The 13,002-nt window shown below is 46.6% G+C and overlaps 1 protein-coding gene across 1 annotated transcript in view; it reads right to left on the reverse strand.

Annotated features, from left to right (window-relative positions):
• The window catches only part of MYBPC2 (myosin binding protein C2), a 52,667-nt gene that overhangs the window by 34,383 nt on the left and 5,282 nt on the right, over positions 1-13,002 (reverse strand). The window contains exons 4-9 of the mRNA XM_060255584.1: positions 8,629-8,746; positions 5,378-5,426; positions 3,915-3,984; positions 2,063-2,258; positions 382-514; positions 135-259 (exon numbers count right to left, since the gene is read on the reverse strand). Coding sequence (XP_060111567.1) covers positions 135-259; positions 382-514; positions 2,063-2,213 — 409 coding nt within the window. The 5' untranslated portion in view covers positions 2,214-2,258; positions 3,915-3,984; positions 5,378-5,426; positions 8,629-8,746. The remainder of the gene's footprint in view (positions 1-134; positions 260-381; positions 515-2,062; positions 2,259-3,914; positions 3,985-5,377; positions 5,427-8,628; positions 8,747-13,002) is intronic.

The following is a 13,002-nucleotide window of genomic DNA, read 5'->3' on the forward strand; positions in this document are numbered from 1 at the left end:
AAAAACACTTTCAACTCACCTCTTCCACTGTTCTGCTTTGCCCCAACCTCATCAGGGTTTCTCCACCATTTCCTTCTGCTAACCCACACCATTTTGCCCTGCCAGGGGTCATCTCAAACACACCCTGCCCCCACCTCTGACAAAGACCTCTGTGAAGCTCCTCTCTTCCCCAGCAACGCATTCATAAGCTGCGTCATCAGCCAACGAGGCTTTGGTGATGGTCAGGATGCGCTTCTTGCCCACGTTCTCAAAGATGTACCTGCCACAAACAAGAAAAGCCACAAGCTGCTTCCAAACATCAGTGCTCCTAACCCCATTCCTATCTCAGAGATCCCAAATATTACAGCCATCTTCAAACTGGCCAGCCCTACGCAGACTCACTTGCCACTCGGCTTGATCACTTGCCCATTCTTCATCCATTTGATAGTCAGGTCTGGGTCACTCAGCTCCACAAACATCTTGATTTTTTGTCCCTTGTCAACTTGGTAGGCAGGGTCGAGCTTTGTCATGAAAGCTGCAGAAAGGGATGAGGAATTTGTAATCCGAAATCCTTTCACACTTTGTAACATGCCGTCACTCTCTTTATGACCCTCTTTGGTGGCTGCAGTTGTCATCTTGTGGCCTACTGGTGGTACCAGGCCCTCAGGTTGCATGTTTGGCATCAGCCAGGGTGAGGGCTTTTTCAGTCATAGCTCTGTCCCAGTGGTAGGCCCTCTCAGATAAGACCCAGCACCTGTGGGATCTCCCTAGGTTCTGCAGAGCCTGTAAGGCTGAGCTTTTCTGTCAGGCCTTTTCCGGTTAAGTTTAGGGGGGGTGGAGCAGGCCTTAATGCTGGATCCACCACTACCAGTTGTGAATTGTTTGTTTTTTATACTTTGCATTTTTATACCATTTCAACTGTATGTATTATGTCTGTTTTATACTGTTGTGAACTGCTCTGAGACCTACTTTGTGGGGGAGAGGTGGTATATACATTGAAATAACAATCAGGATGCCACTGGACTCAGACTTTGTTCAGTGATTATTATGATTATAATCAGGGGTCGTGTTGTAAAAAAATAGGTGGAGCTCATTAGCATAACTCATTAGCATATGCCACTCTCCCCCAACAGCCAAAAGCAACCTGATGTAAAAAGGAGAGCCCTGGGTGAGTGAGGCCTGCTTGAGGTGGCTAGAGATCCAGCCAGCCCAAGCAGGCCACACTCGCCTGTGGCTCTCCTGAGCCACCACCCCAGTCAAAAGGCTAGCAAGCCACCCGCCGCCCAAAATCACATAAGAAGTGGCGAAAGAGTGGAGCAGGCTTCTCCAGTGGTTAATGAGGGCTCCTGGGGGCATGGCAAAGCCCCTGGTGGCTGGCTGGCTGCCCGCTCTCCTAATCCAGGGATTGATATGTAGCTGCACCTACTATTCAGTGGACAAGGTAGGTGAAGAGGAAGAGGGGGAACCCTCAGAAAGGTTCAGGAGCTGTACTCCTGTGAGCTCCTGCTGAATCTGAGGCCTGATGATAATGCCCTACAAACAATTTCCCCTGTTTAACCCCCACACTCTCACTACATCCTCCCAAGACATGGCCCCATTCCAAATCCAGAACCTCAAATCCAGACCCAGACTCCAGGCCTTCCTGCAGAGAACTCAGGCAGATCCTAGCTGACCTACACTCTTCTTTTTTTTTACAATAAATTGCAACATTTACACAGACAACCATCTTTCGTGAACAAAAACATAAGCATGGATAAAGAAATAGACCATCATTCATGGTCAAACAGAACTTACTTTATTGCATAGATATTTCCTTTATATATTCCAAATGTTTACTTTAAAAAAATCTATATTCTATCTTTTCTTCCTTACTTAATATCTAACATTTTTAGTTTTGAGCTCTATAATTTTAAAAAAAACCCATTTTCCATTTTTCTTGAAATTTTAAATTCTATTGTGCAAATAAGATGTTAGTTTTGCCACTGTCCCATACTCAGTTAATTTGTTTTTCCAGTCTGTCACTTCTGGAAATTTTCCAGCTTTCCATTTAGATGCAAATACCACCCTTGCTGCCGTTGCTGACCTGCACTCTTTTTGACTTCCACTTTGGCTTTCTTCAGTCTTTTAAGCATGCCACGCAGGTCAGTGACGCCATATTGGAAGGCAATGCGTTCGTACTCGCTTCTCTTGGTCACACCTTTCAGCATTTCCCAGATTTCTGGGGGGATCCCCATATCATCGTCATCATCTTTCTTTTTCTTCTTCTCCTCCTCCTGTTGCTGCCCTTCTCTATTGGGATCGACAGGAAAAAAAATTAAGCTCCATCTTGCCAAATAACCAGCATTCCTCTGCTCCGTAAGGTCCATGCTCACAGCTGTGGGTAGCAAACTGCATGCTTTCACCAACCCTATTCTCATGTTCAATCAGTCAAAAACTATCTAGTCCAGTCAAGCCCACCTCCCTTTGTCACCTAGCAAATCAAACCCCACCACTAGATCATAAGGAAGTTAGGTATAATCATGCAGGTACCACAGGGGTATACTGCAAATAACCATGAGAAAAACAGGAAGAAGCTGACTTTAGCAGGGCCGGATCTGGGGAGGGGGCGGGGGGGCAGAGGAGGGTGCTTGCCCCAGGCGCTGACGGAGGGGGGGGGGGGTGCCAAATTGGTTATGGAGTCCACTGTATTCTATGGGACCATAAAATAGAATGGCCCACAAGGGGGCACCATTTTTAAATTTTGTCCCCCACCCTCAAAAAACATGTAGATTCGATCCTGGACTTTAGTCAACATGGGTGTGATTCCTAGTACTTATCACAAAATCATTCCCATCATAAAATTACCTTCTTTCATACAGAGATTTGAAGGACTGAGAACACAGCACGCAATGAGGAGATGAGGGCAAGTTAAAGAACCTTCCCACTGTTCACTATTGTTGTTCTCAGCCCCTGATTGGCTTCCTGACTGGCCTTGCTGTCTGTAGGATGCACACAGTGCCAAAAATACCCCAACCCTATTGCCAGCAAATCAGGAATCCCCTTCTGCCCTCCTGCCCAGAACCACTTACCGTTGTTCTACAAGTGATTGAGGTCCACTGTGCCAAACCACAAGCAGAAATGCAGCTTAACCTCCGCTCACAATTTGTGCATTCTGCAAGAAGAGCTTGAGGGCTCTAGTGAGGAATTAGTAGTTCTACCCCTCTGTATTTAAACTCTACCCTTCACTGTGAAATAGCTACCGACCTATGCTTGAACTTTTTAAGCTGAACAGATCTTGTAGATGCAACTCAGTTTCAAGATAGGGAAGGGATCCACACGGGGGTTGTCTCAACCCACTGGCTATGTCCAGTCCAGTTTCTTTTACAAAGTTTTGCTTTGATTTTGGAAACTACAGTGCCTAAGATATTATAAACAGGAGCCTAGTAGCATCTTAAAGGCTTTATTCCAGCATAGGCTTTCATAAACTAGAGTATCTTAATTTCTACTGCAATGGACTAACAATGCTACTTCTCTGGAATTATTTTTTTTTTAAAGGTAAAGGTAGTCCCCTGTGTGAACACCAGTCATTTCCGACTTTGGGGTGATGTCACATCACGTTTTCATGGCAGACTTTTTACAGGGTGGTTTGCCATTGCCTTCCCCAGTCACCTACACTTTACTGCCAGCAAGCTGGATACTCCTTTTACCGACCTCAGAAGGATGGAAGGTTGAGTCAACCTTGAGCCGGCTACCTGAATCCAGCTTCCAGCAGGATCAAACTCAGGTTGTGAGCAGAGCTTAGACTGCAGTAATGCAGCTTTCCACTTTGCACCACGGGGCTATTATTATTGTTGTTGTTATTCCTTTGCCTGTAGAAGACCACAGCCAAAATCCTTGACATTTCCAGTTAAATAATCTCAGATATCAGCCACTGCTGATCAATGTAGATGGTACACTCACCTCTTCTTTAGCAGCCCACTGAAGTCCAGCTCGCCTGCAACTTCATCTTTGTTTCCTTCCCCTCCTCTGCAAGAAGAAATTGAAACAAACTTTACTCCATAGTTACCTGCTGAGACGGCATAACCACCCAGAGAATGAAGAGCACTATTCATAGTCGTAGGGTGCATGCGTGTCTCAAGATTATCCTAACTAAAATTCACCATTTGACCCAGTGGTTCCCAACATTTTTTGGTATGGTGGTCCACAAGTTTAAAATTACTTTGTATGATAACCCATTTGGGGCTGCCACAAGGTTTTGGAGGCCCTAAGCAGTGATGACCTGGATAGCCCAGGCTAGCCCAATCTCACCAAATCTCAGAAGCAAAGCAGGGTTGGCCCTGGCTAGTATTTGGATGGGAGATCTCCAAGGAATATCAGGGTCTCCATGAAGAAGCCATGGCAAGCCACCTCTGAATGTCTTGAAAATCCTATGAGGTCACCATGTCAGCTGTGACGTGATGGCACACACCCGGGCTGGCGCTGGGGTTTTTGCCGCCCCTGACAAGGCCCTGCCCCTCGCCCTCCAATGGCCTCATTTGCATGGCGGGCTCCTTTTGAGGAGCCCGGTGTGCAAACGCCCGGCCATGCTCTGCCTCCCCGCAATGTGGGAAGTGGGGCCTTTTGAGGAGCCCAGCATGCAAACACCCAGCCCACTCATCCTCCCCACGGTCCAGGGAAGTGAAGCGGGGCCGGATGGCCCAGTTTACACAACGGGCTCCTCTTGAGCCCAGCATGCAAACACCTGGCTGTGAGCGGGCTGGCTGGCGTGTGGGGAGGGGGCACTTAGAAGACCCTGCCCTAGACAGCCGCCCACATTGCCTACTCCCATGCGCCGGCCTTGGCGCACACGCACACAAAGGCAAACTATGACCTTTTATCACAGAATTCCATTTTCAATAGATCCGAACTAGAGGTTTTTGAGAAACCAACAAATATTACACAAAGGGTGAAGGTGCCCCCACTAGGCAGTTCATCTCCTCTTCCTCTGCCAGGCAGGCCAGAGCCAGAGTTTGAGGAGGCATGTTTGGGGGGCCTCTGAGTGGAGGAGATGTGCAAAGATGACAGATGGTAACAAAGAAGCTGGCAGTAAAGAGTTCAGTGCAGTACACCCCCCCCCCCAACAGGTAGAGGGCAATGAGCTGCTGCAGGAGTCTGGACAGTGCTAAGACAGAGCCCACACATCTCCGACCCCTCCTCCCCTTTCAGCTACTATCATGAAGTTACTGGTTGCTGCATGGTTCCCCCCTTTACTACGGTCACAAAGAGGGAGGGACAGATAAGAACGTAAGAAGCAGGCAAGGACAAAAGAAAGAGAAGGATGCAAAGGGCAGGAGAGGCCATTGGGAAGAACTGACCTGTGACCCACTTTTGGATCCCAACCCATAGGCCGGGAAATACTGCTCTAACTACATACACTTACGTCCTCTTGAAAGCTTGCAGCGTGCTCCCGGTATCATCTGTCCTTGGTGCTGGAAGAGAAGAAAACATACTTATATGGACCATATCTTCTCTTTCGTTGAGAAAATGTAATCCCTCAGCTGTAAAGAATGATCCTTAAGTGTAAGGAAGTGTTGCTGAAGACCAAGATCTAGATCAGGGGTGTCAAACATGTGGCCCGGGAGCCAAATCAGGCTCCCGGATGGTTCCTATCAGCCCCCCAAGCAACTGGCTCTTGTCTGCTTCCTTCTCCCTCTCTCTTGCTTCCTTCTCCATCTCAGCTTGCTTTTCAAGGTTTGCTCAATCACACAGGAGCTCTTGAGCAAAACCTCGATTTTCTCCATCGGTTGAGGCTCCTCTGCTTCCTGGTCCCCTGGGGAGGGAGGGAAAGAGCCAGGGCTTCCTTTGCCCAGTTCCCTGGATCCCATGGGAGAAATACAAAGAAATCTCCTTTAGGACCAACAAGTGCTAATGATTTAAGCATGTTTTAAGTTTTTAAAAAAATCTTTAATTGTTTTTGTCTGTGTCCTTTAAAAAGTTTATATCTCTGCTACCTAATCTTAAATAGGTACATACACGGCCCGGCCCAACAAAGTCTCATTTATATCAGATCTGGCCGTCATAACAAATTAGTTTGACACCCCTGATCTAGATAATTCATACTATGGTATTCATTAATATGTATGGATGTGAAAGTTGGACAGTGAAAAAAGCTGATAGGAAGAAATTTGATTCATTTGAAATGTGGCATTGGAAGAAAGTTTAATGGCTACAGCAGACTTCCCAAAAGACAAATAAGCAGGTTCCAGATCAAATCAAGCTTGAACTCCCGCTAGAAGCTGAATTAAGGCTATCGTACTTTGGTCACAAAGTACAAGATTCACTGGAAAAGACAATAATGCTGAAGGAAGCAGGAAAAGAGGAGGATCCAACATGAGACAGATTGATTCAATAAAGGAAGCCACGGCCCTCCGTTTTCAAGACCTGAGCAGGGCTGTTAACGATAAGATACCAGCAAGCTCCTAAATACATTTAAGCCTCCAGCACGCTGATCTCTATGGTGAATGCCAGGCACTCAGTCCCAGCTATTTTCATGGTTGCTGGTCACACTGGATTTGTTCTTCCTTGCAGGATAAGAGTGTGTGGAATGGGAGAGTAACAGGAAATAACAGGTCGGACCCATCCAGCTTTTACATTCAGTGTCACCCAATGCCCCTCTCATTACAGCTCCCATCTCACATGGCTTTTGTTCACACATGTCCCATGTTCCCCACCACAGCCTTTTTGGGTGACCAAAGGAGACTGCCCCATTCAATTTTCACCACTGGAAGAACTGGTTGGATCCAACTCAAAGTTTCAGCACACCTATCTGCAATGAATGCCTTATTGTCTTATTCCTCCTGAGAAGTGAATTCTAACCCAGGAGGATTGTCAGTGGAAAAGAGGGTAGGGTAGGCTAAGGCATGCAGAAAAGAAGAGTACCTAGACTATAGAAGAAGACTGCAGATTTATACCCCGCCCTTCTCTCTGAATCAGAGACTCAGAGCGGCTTACAATCTCCTATATCTTCTCCCCCCATAACAGACACCCTGTGAGGTGGGTGGGGCTGAGAGGGCTCTCACAGCAGTTGCCCTTTCAAGGACAACTTCCTGCCATAGCTATGGCTAACCCAAGGCCATTCCAGCAGCTGTAAGTGGAGGAGTGGGGACTCAGACCTGGTTTTCCCAGATTGAAACTATTTGTTGCAATTGCTTTCCATTACATATTACCAATCTACACTTCTTGTCTCTCTGCAGACAACCAGGCAGCCATTCAACATGCACAGAGGCAAAGAAGCGCCCCAGGCTATGTACACTGTAAGTGACACAGCAAGTAGTGGGAATGCTTTCCAGAATAATGGTGCAGAATAATGTAACAGGTGAAGCAGAACTCCATCATGTAAACAAAATGATGGAGACGGCCACATCTCTTGCTCCTCTGATTCCTCGTGTTCCATCTCTACTTAACCAAACTTAGTGGTATTCCTAGTGCAGCATGCGCACTCGAAGGGGAGGGGGACATGGTTTTCTATAACTGTATACCCCCACTGGGCTGAGAATCTACATGTAGTCCATGGCTTTATCAATGTTGGAATAACAAAGGGGAGAGGAAAGTTCCATCAGCTCAGCATTCTCCAGACTCTCTCTCCTATGATGATAAACCTAGTTGCTGTGTAGCCTGAAATGGAAGGCCAGAGATGGGTGGATAAACATGGAATCTTGAGAATACAATTGGTGGACATCAGCAATCAATAGTGAAGGCAGGGCTTTTTTTTGAGCAGGAACACACAGGAATGGAGTTCCACCTGGCTGGGTGTCAGGGGTGTGGCCTAATATGCAAATGAGTTTCTGCTAGGTTTCTGTGTGAAAATTGACATTGGGTGAGGCCTAATATGCAAATGAGTTCATGCTGGTTTTTTCCTTTAAAAAAACTTGCATGAAGGTAAGCAGGTTGAGATTGGTACAGAGTACCACTAACAAAGTACCCAAAGTCCTGCTTTGAGACAGTTCTAGTGGGAAATTTATTTTCATGACTAATCATTATCAGCCTAGTTTGGTGTAGTGGTTAAGTGTGCCCGTTTGGTGCAGTGGTTAAGTGTGTGGACTCCTGTCTGAGAGAACCGGGTTTGATTCCCCTCTCCTCCACTTGCACCTGCTGGAATGGCCTTGGGTCAGCTATAGCTCTGGCAGAGGTTGTCCTTGAAAGGTCAGTTGCTTTGAGTCCTCTCAGCCCCATCCACCTCACAGGGTGTCTGTTGTGGGGGAGGAAGATAAAGGAGATTGTGAGCCGTTCTGAAACTCTGAGATTCGGAGTGGAGGGTGGGATATAAATCCAATATCTTCTTCTTCATCATCTTCTTCTTCTGAACCACTTGAATCAACTCCTAGGATGCCTTGAATATTCAGCAAGGCATAGGCAATGTACAAGGTGATTGAATCATCCCTCTCTTCCACACCTTACCAGGTAACCAACCCCAAATGCAGCTGTCCGTCATAAAGGCAAGAAAGAAAAGGAGTTTCAGTACTGGGAGGAAGCCACCATGAATACCCCTCAATGTGTTGTCACCATCCACATTCCACCTCTGAAGAGCACACAGAAACCTGATATTAAGATCAATGAGAAGACGCGGGCTCTAAAATATAAAGCATGGGGCCAAGACATTGAAGGGTTCAGTGGGAGGGTTCCTGATCATACCTTCCACATCGATGTTGAAAGGGCAGCTGTCAAACTTGTCCTTGGCTTTCACCTCACAGCGATAATCCCCCCGGTCTGCGGCCACCACTTTGCCAATTTTCATCTCATAGCTGTAAATCTTAGGAGGAAAGCAAAGAAGAAGTGTGTGAGGATAATTAGCAGCCATTTGGATATATAATGGATGAGACTATTGAAAAGAGGGGAGAACTACACAGGTGGAGTTGGACTACACGTTTTAGCTATTTATTTACTTCATATATGTTGTCTGTTTTCCCAGGGGGGACCCAAAAGAGCTTCCATAGTTCCCTCTTCCATTTTTATCCTCATAACAACCCTGCGAGGCAGGTTAGGCTGGCCCAGGGTCAACCAGCGAGCTTCCTTGGCCTGCTTGCTCTCAGTGGACTTAGAAAGGTAAGATTCTGCTTAGGATTGCACTGTAAGCGCTGCAAAGATTCCTAGAAGACCAGGTCTCTTCTGAGGACTTCTATGCAGGAGAGGGATGCACCTCAAAGACAAAACCAACACCAGGGGTGGCCAACAATAGCTCTCCAGATGTTTTTTGCCTACAACTTCCATCAGCCCCAGCCATCAGCCATGGGAGTTGTAGGCAAAAAATATCTAGAGAGCTACCGTTGGCCACCCCTGACCTATGCCATTAAACTTCCTGGTGCAAGAGGGACTGGGACAGCTGTTGTTTTGTCCCCCCCCCCTCCCATTTTGCGATCTCCATACTCACTCTACAGTAGCACAGCTGAAATCCAGCTAACTTCTCCAGGTGGAGAAGTATAACTAGAATAATGCCTTCCATGTATCATTAAACAAAAGGGCCTTTGGCATGCCTAAATTGTAAAGGGTATGCCCAGTGAGTTTTTTTACCTGTCCTCAGGTGGAGGGGGATTGTAGCAGGAACTCCTTTGCATATTAGGCCATACAGCCCTAATGTAGCCAATCCTCCAAGAGCTTACAGGGCTCTTAGTACAGGGCCTACTATAAGCTCCAGGAGACTGGCTACATCAGAGGATGCGGCCTAATATGCAAAGGAGTTCCTACTACAAAAAAAGGCAGGAGGGCCAAGGCTTGGCGTGAATTCCATCATGGTCATTTCAGGTCAACATTCTCCATGTAAGGAGAAAAGGGAGGAGTTGCAGTAGAAAGGTTAGGTGTGAAACATGTCATACATCAACAGAATTAGCAGTAACCAGGGCTTTTTTTGAGCAGGAACACACAGGAATGCAGTTCCGGCTGGCTTGGCATCAGGGGGTGTGGCCTAACATGCAAATGAGACCTTGCTGGGCTTTTTCTACAAAAAGCCCTGTGCAAAACAATGGCAATGTCAAGGGGTGTGGCCTAATATGCAAATACATTCCTGCTGGGTTTTTCTAGATATAAAAAAAGCCCTGGCAGTAACAAACAATAAATTCTGAGGGAGGTCAGGGGTGGCACAAGCGTGGAAAGAAGAGGTGTGCTCCTTGTCATTCTTGACAACACGGTCACTGTCCAATAGATGCTATGACCAGGGCCATAGCCAGGATTTTAAAAGTCAGGGGGCTTTTTAAAAAGTCAGGGGGGACCCTTTCCCATCCACTGCGAGGCAAAAGCTGGAGACTCTGAAAATGGCCAAGTCGAGGCAGCCAATCATACAACTTTGGAGTCAAGAAGGGACTGCACCTTGCATGCTAGCAGGGGAGTTCCTTCCACCTCCTCTCCCACACCTTGGTGCTTTGTAGCCAGCAGCTCTATCCGTCCCCCCCTCCTCGGCCCATTCCACACAGCTTCCTCCACCTCCCTCCTCTCCACCTGCTGCTTTTGCTGCTGCAGTGTACTGGGCCCTGCTCAGCTCTCCCAGCTCCAACTGCTGCTGATGACACTTCACTGGCCCAGCGATCACAAAAAAGAGAGGGGAAAACAGCTATGCCCCCACGGGCCCAGCCTGGAAGTTCGGGGCAGTGTCCCCACAGCCCCTCCCCCCTCAGTGGCTGCGGACCCGACTATGACACTCATGCAGTCTTTTTTCATAGTACTGTGGTTCAAGTGCCGAAAAGATGCCGTTTTAGTGGGACAGAAATGCTAACTTGACAGAACTCTGGATCCTGGCAATAACCAGGAACCAGCATTTAATTCATTGTGTTGAAGCAGAACACTCAGAAAGGTCTCAAGACAAATCTAATATTCCATCGACTCTGTCAAGCTGTCAATCAAATCACCATAAAATATACAGAGAGTCAACAGCTTACACAGACAGCAAATGACAGCGGTCAGGTGACGTGGGCCCCGAAAAGTCTCACCACTCGAATGACTTATTGGAATTCTTAAACTGGTTTAACCAGGGAATGATGGTTTTATGAACCAACCAAGGCCAAAAATAGTCATCTACCCTTGCTAATAACTAGTTACCATCTTAAAATAGTTTCAGACTCCTGCAGCTCTCATACAGTGCAGGCTGTGCTATTTTGCTGTCCCAAGAATCACCGTGGCATAGTGGTTAGAGTGTCAGACTAGGCTTTGGGAGACCCAGGTTCAAATCCCCACTCTGCCATGTAAGGTGACCTTGGGCCAGTCACACATGCTCAGCCTAACCTACCTCGCAGGGTTGTTGTGAGGATAAAATGGCAGAAAGGAGAACAATGTAAAGTGCTTTGGGTCTCCGCTAGGAAGCAAAGCAGGGCATAAAGGAAGTAAATAAATAAGCAAGTACAACAGCACTGGCTATCATGGGTCTAAGCTCTCGCAGGAGTTGTCCTTGAAAGGGCAGCTGCTGTGAGAGCCCTCTCAGCCCCACCCACCTCACAGGGTGTCTGCTGTGGGGGGAGAAGATATAGGAGTTTGTGAGCCACTCTGAGTCTCTGATTCAGAGAGAAGGGCGGGGTATAAATCTGCAGTCTTCTTCATCGTCTAAGTCAAATCCTCATGGTGCTAAGACATTCCTCATGATACTAGCAGCACCGCGGAGGGTTGCTTTAGACATGGATGAGTGACTTGTGTCCCAGAGTTAATGGGTGTAAGCCATGCCCTCCCTGGGCTTCCATCCACAGCAGAGCTCCAGAAGGCAATGACAGACGCAACCCACATCCATCATCTCCTCCTTCACCACCGGCTGGCTGGTGCTGCCCCCTGCAGCTGCCAGAATCACTCGAGCTGTGAACCAGCCTCCTGTCAGGACTTCCTCCCCAAAGAATTCGGTCTTGCAAAGGTAAGAAAGACATCTCTGTTATTACCCGATCCTTAAATAGCATGACATGGTGTAACAGTGGAGAACCACAGTCAGCTCTTCCACGTTTTTTTAATAAGGGCTGTGAAAGGGAAGGAGAATTTGGATCAGAGCCACAATGTTAGGGTAGCTCAGTTTAGCATTCTTCATTCATGCCAGCTTTCTGATGCAAACTGTCCCCATAAAACAGAAATTCCAATGTACTTCTCTTTTAGAATAGTGTATCAGAATAATGCTTTTTTGTCTTGACATACTCGAATAAGGGATATTGGCTGTTTATCTCATTACATATACTAAACCCATCTCCCATTATATTTTAATGTATTCTTTTTTTCCCTAATGACAAACTAGAATGATGTTTATATGTATGTTATATGTCAAAAAGTGAATTAGGTGGACAGGAACACTTCTGAGAAAGACATGTCCTCATTTTAACCCAGACTTGCTATCAAGAGAGCAATTAACAGACATTTGCTGCCTCATTCTCCCATTCTGACATGTTACTGTTTTATTGGTTTCCCATGCAAATGCTACCCAGACCAAATGTTCTTTCGATTTGTTAATTTCACTATTTTGCCATTGGATTCTAACTTTGTACCACTTTGCATTCTTAACCACTGCCTACCTGCTATAAGTAGCTCTGCTCACTGTACCCCATTCCATTGTTCGATGAAGTGTGCATGCATAAGAAAGCTTACATTCTGAAGAAAACTTCGTTGGTCTTAAAGGTGCTACTGGACTCCTACTATGACCCCTCTCCCCACTACTTGGGCAGAAAATACAGGACAGGCCCCCACGTGGCAAGTGAGCTTCCCTCCAGTGTGTCATTAAAACTTTTTGGAAAAGCAGGCATTGCAGTCACAGATTTCCAGCTATCCTGTTTAGGCATATCCTAAGAAACATGTAACAACAGTCATCCTTGCAAAATACAGTTCTCAGGATCGTTTAGATAGCTGCGACAGCTATAGTTCAAGTCCATGACAGTTTATGTGACATTATATTGGTTAGTCTTTAAGGTGCTGCAGGACTCTTATTTTTCATTTCAGAGGTCAACTAGCTGTCACACCCACAACTGCAACCACCAAACAGCATTCCTACTTTGGACAGGTTCCACATCCATCACTATGAGACAGCAGATATGACTTTAGTAAGTCCTCGACTTCTCC

The sequence above is a fragment of the Heteronotia binoei genome, chromosome 15 (assembly GCF_032191835.1).
Source record: "Heteronotia binoei isolate CCM8104 ecotype False Entrance Well chromosome 15, APGP_CSIRO_Hbin_v1, whole genome shotgun sequence".
NCBI lineage: Eukaryota > Metazoa > Chordata > Lepidosauria > Squamata > Gekkonidae > Heteronotia > Heteronotia binoei.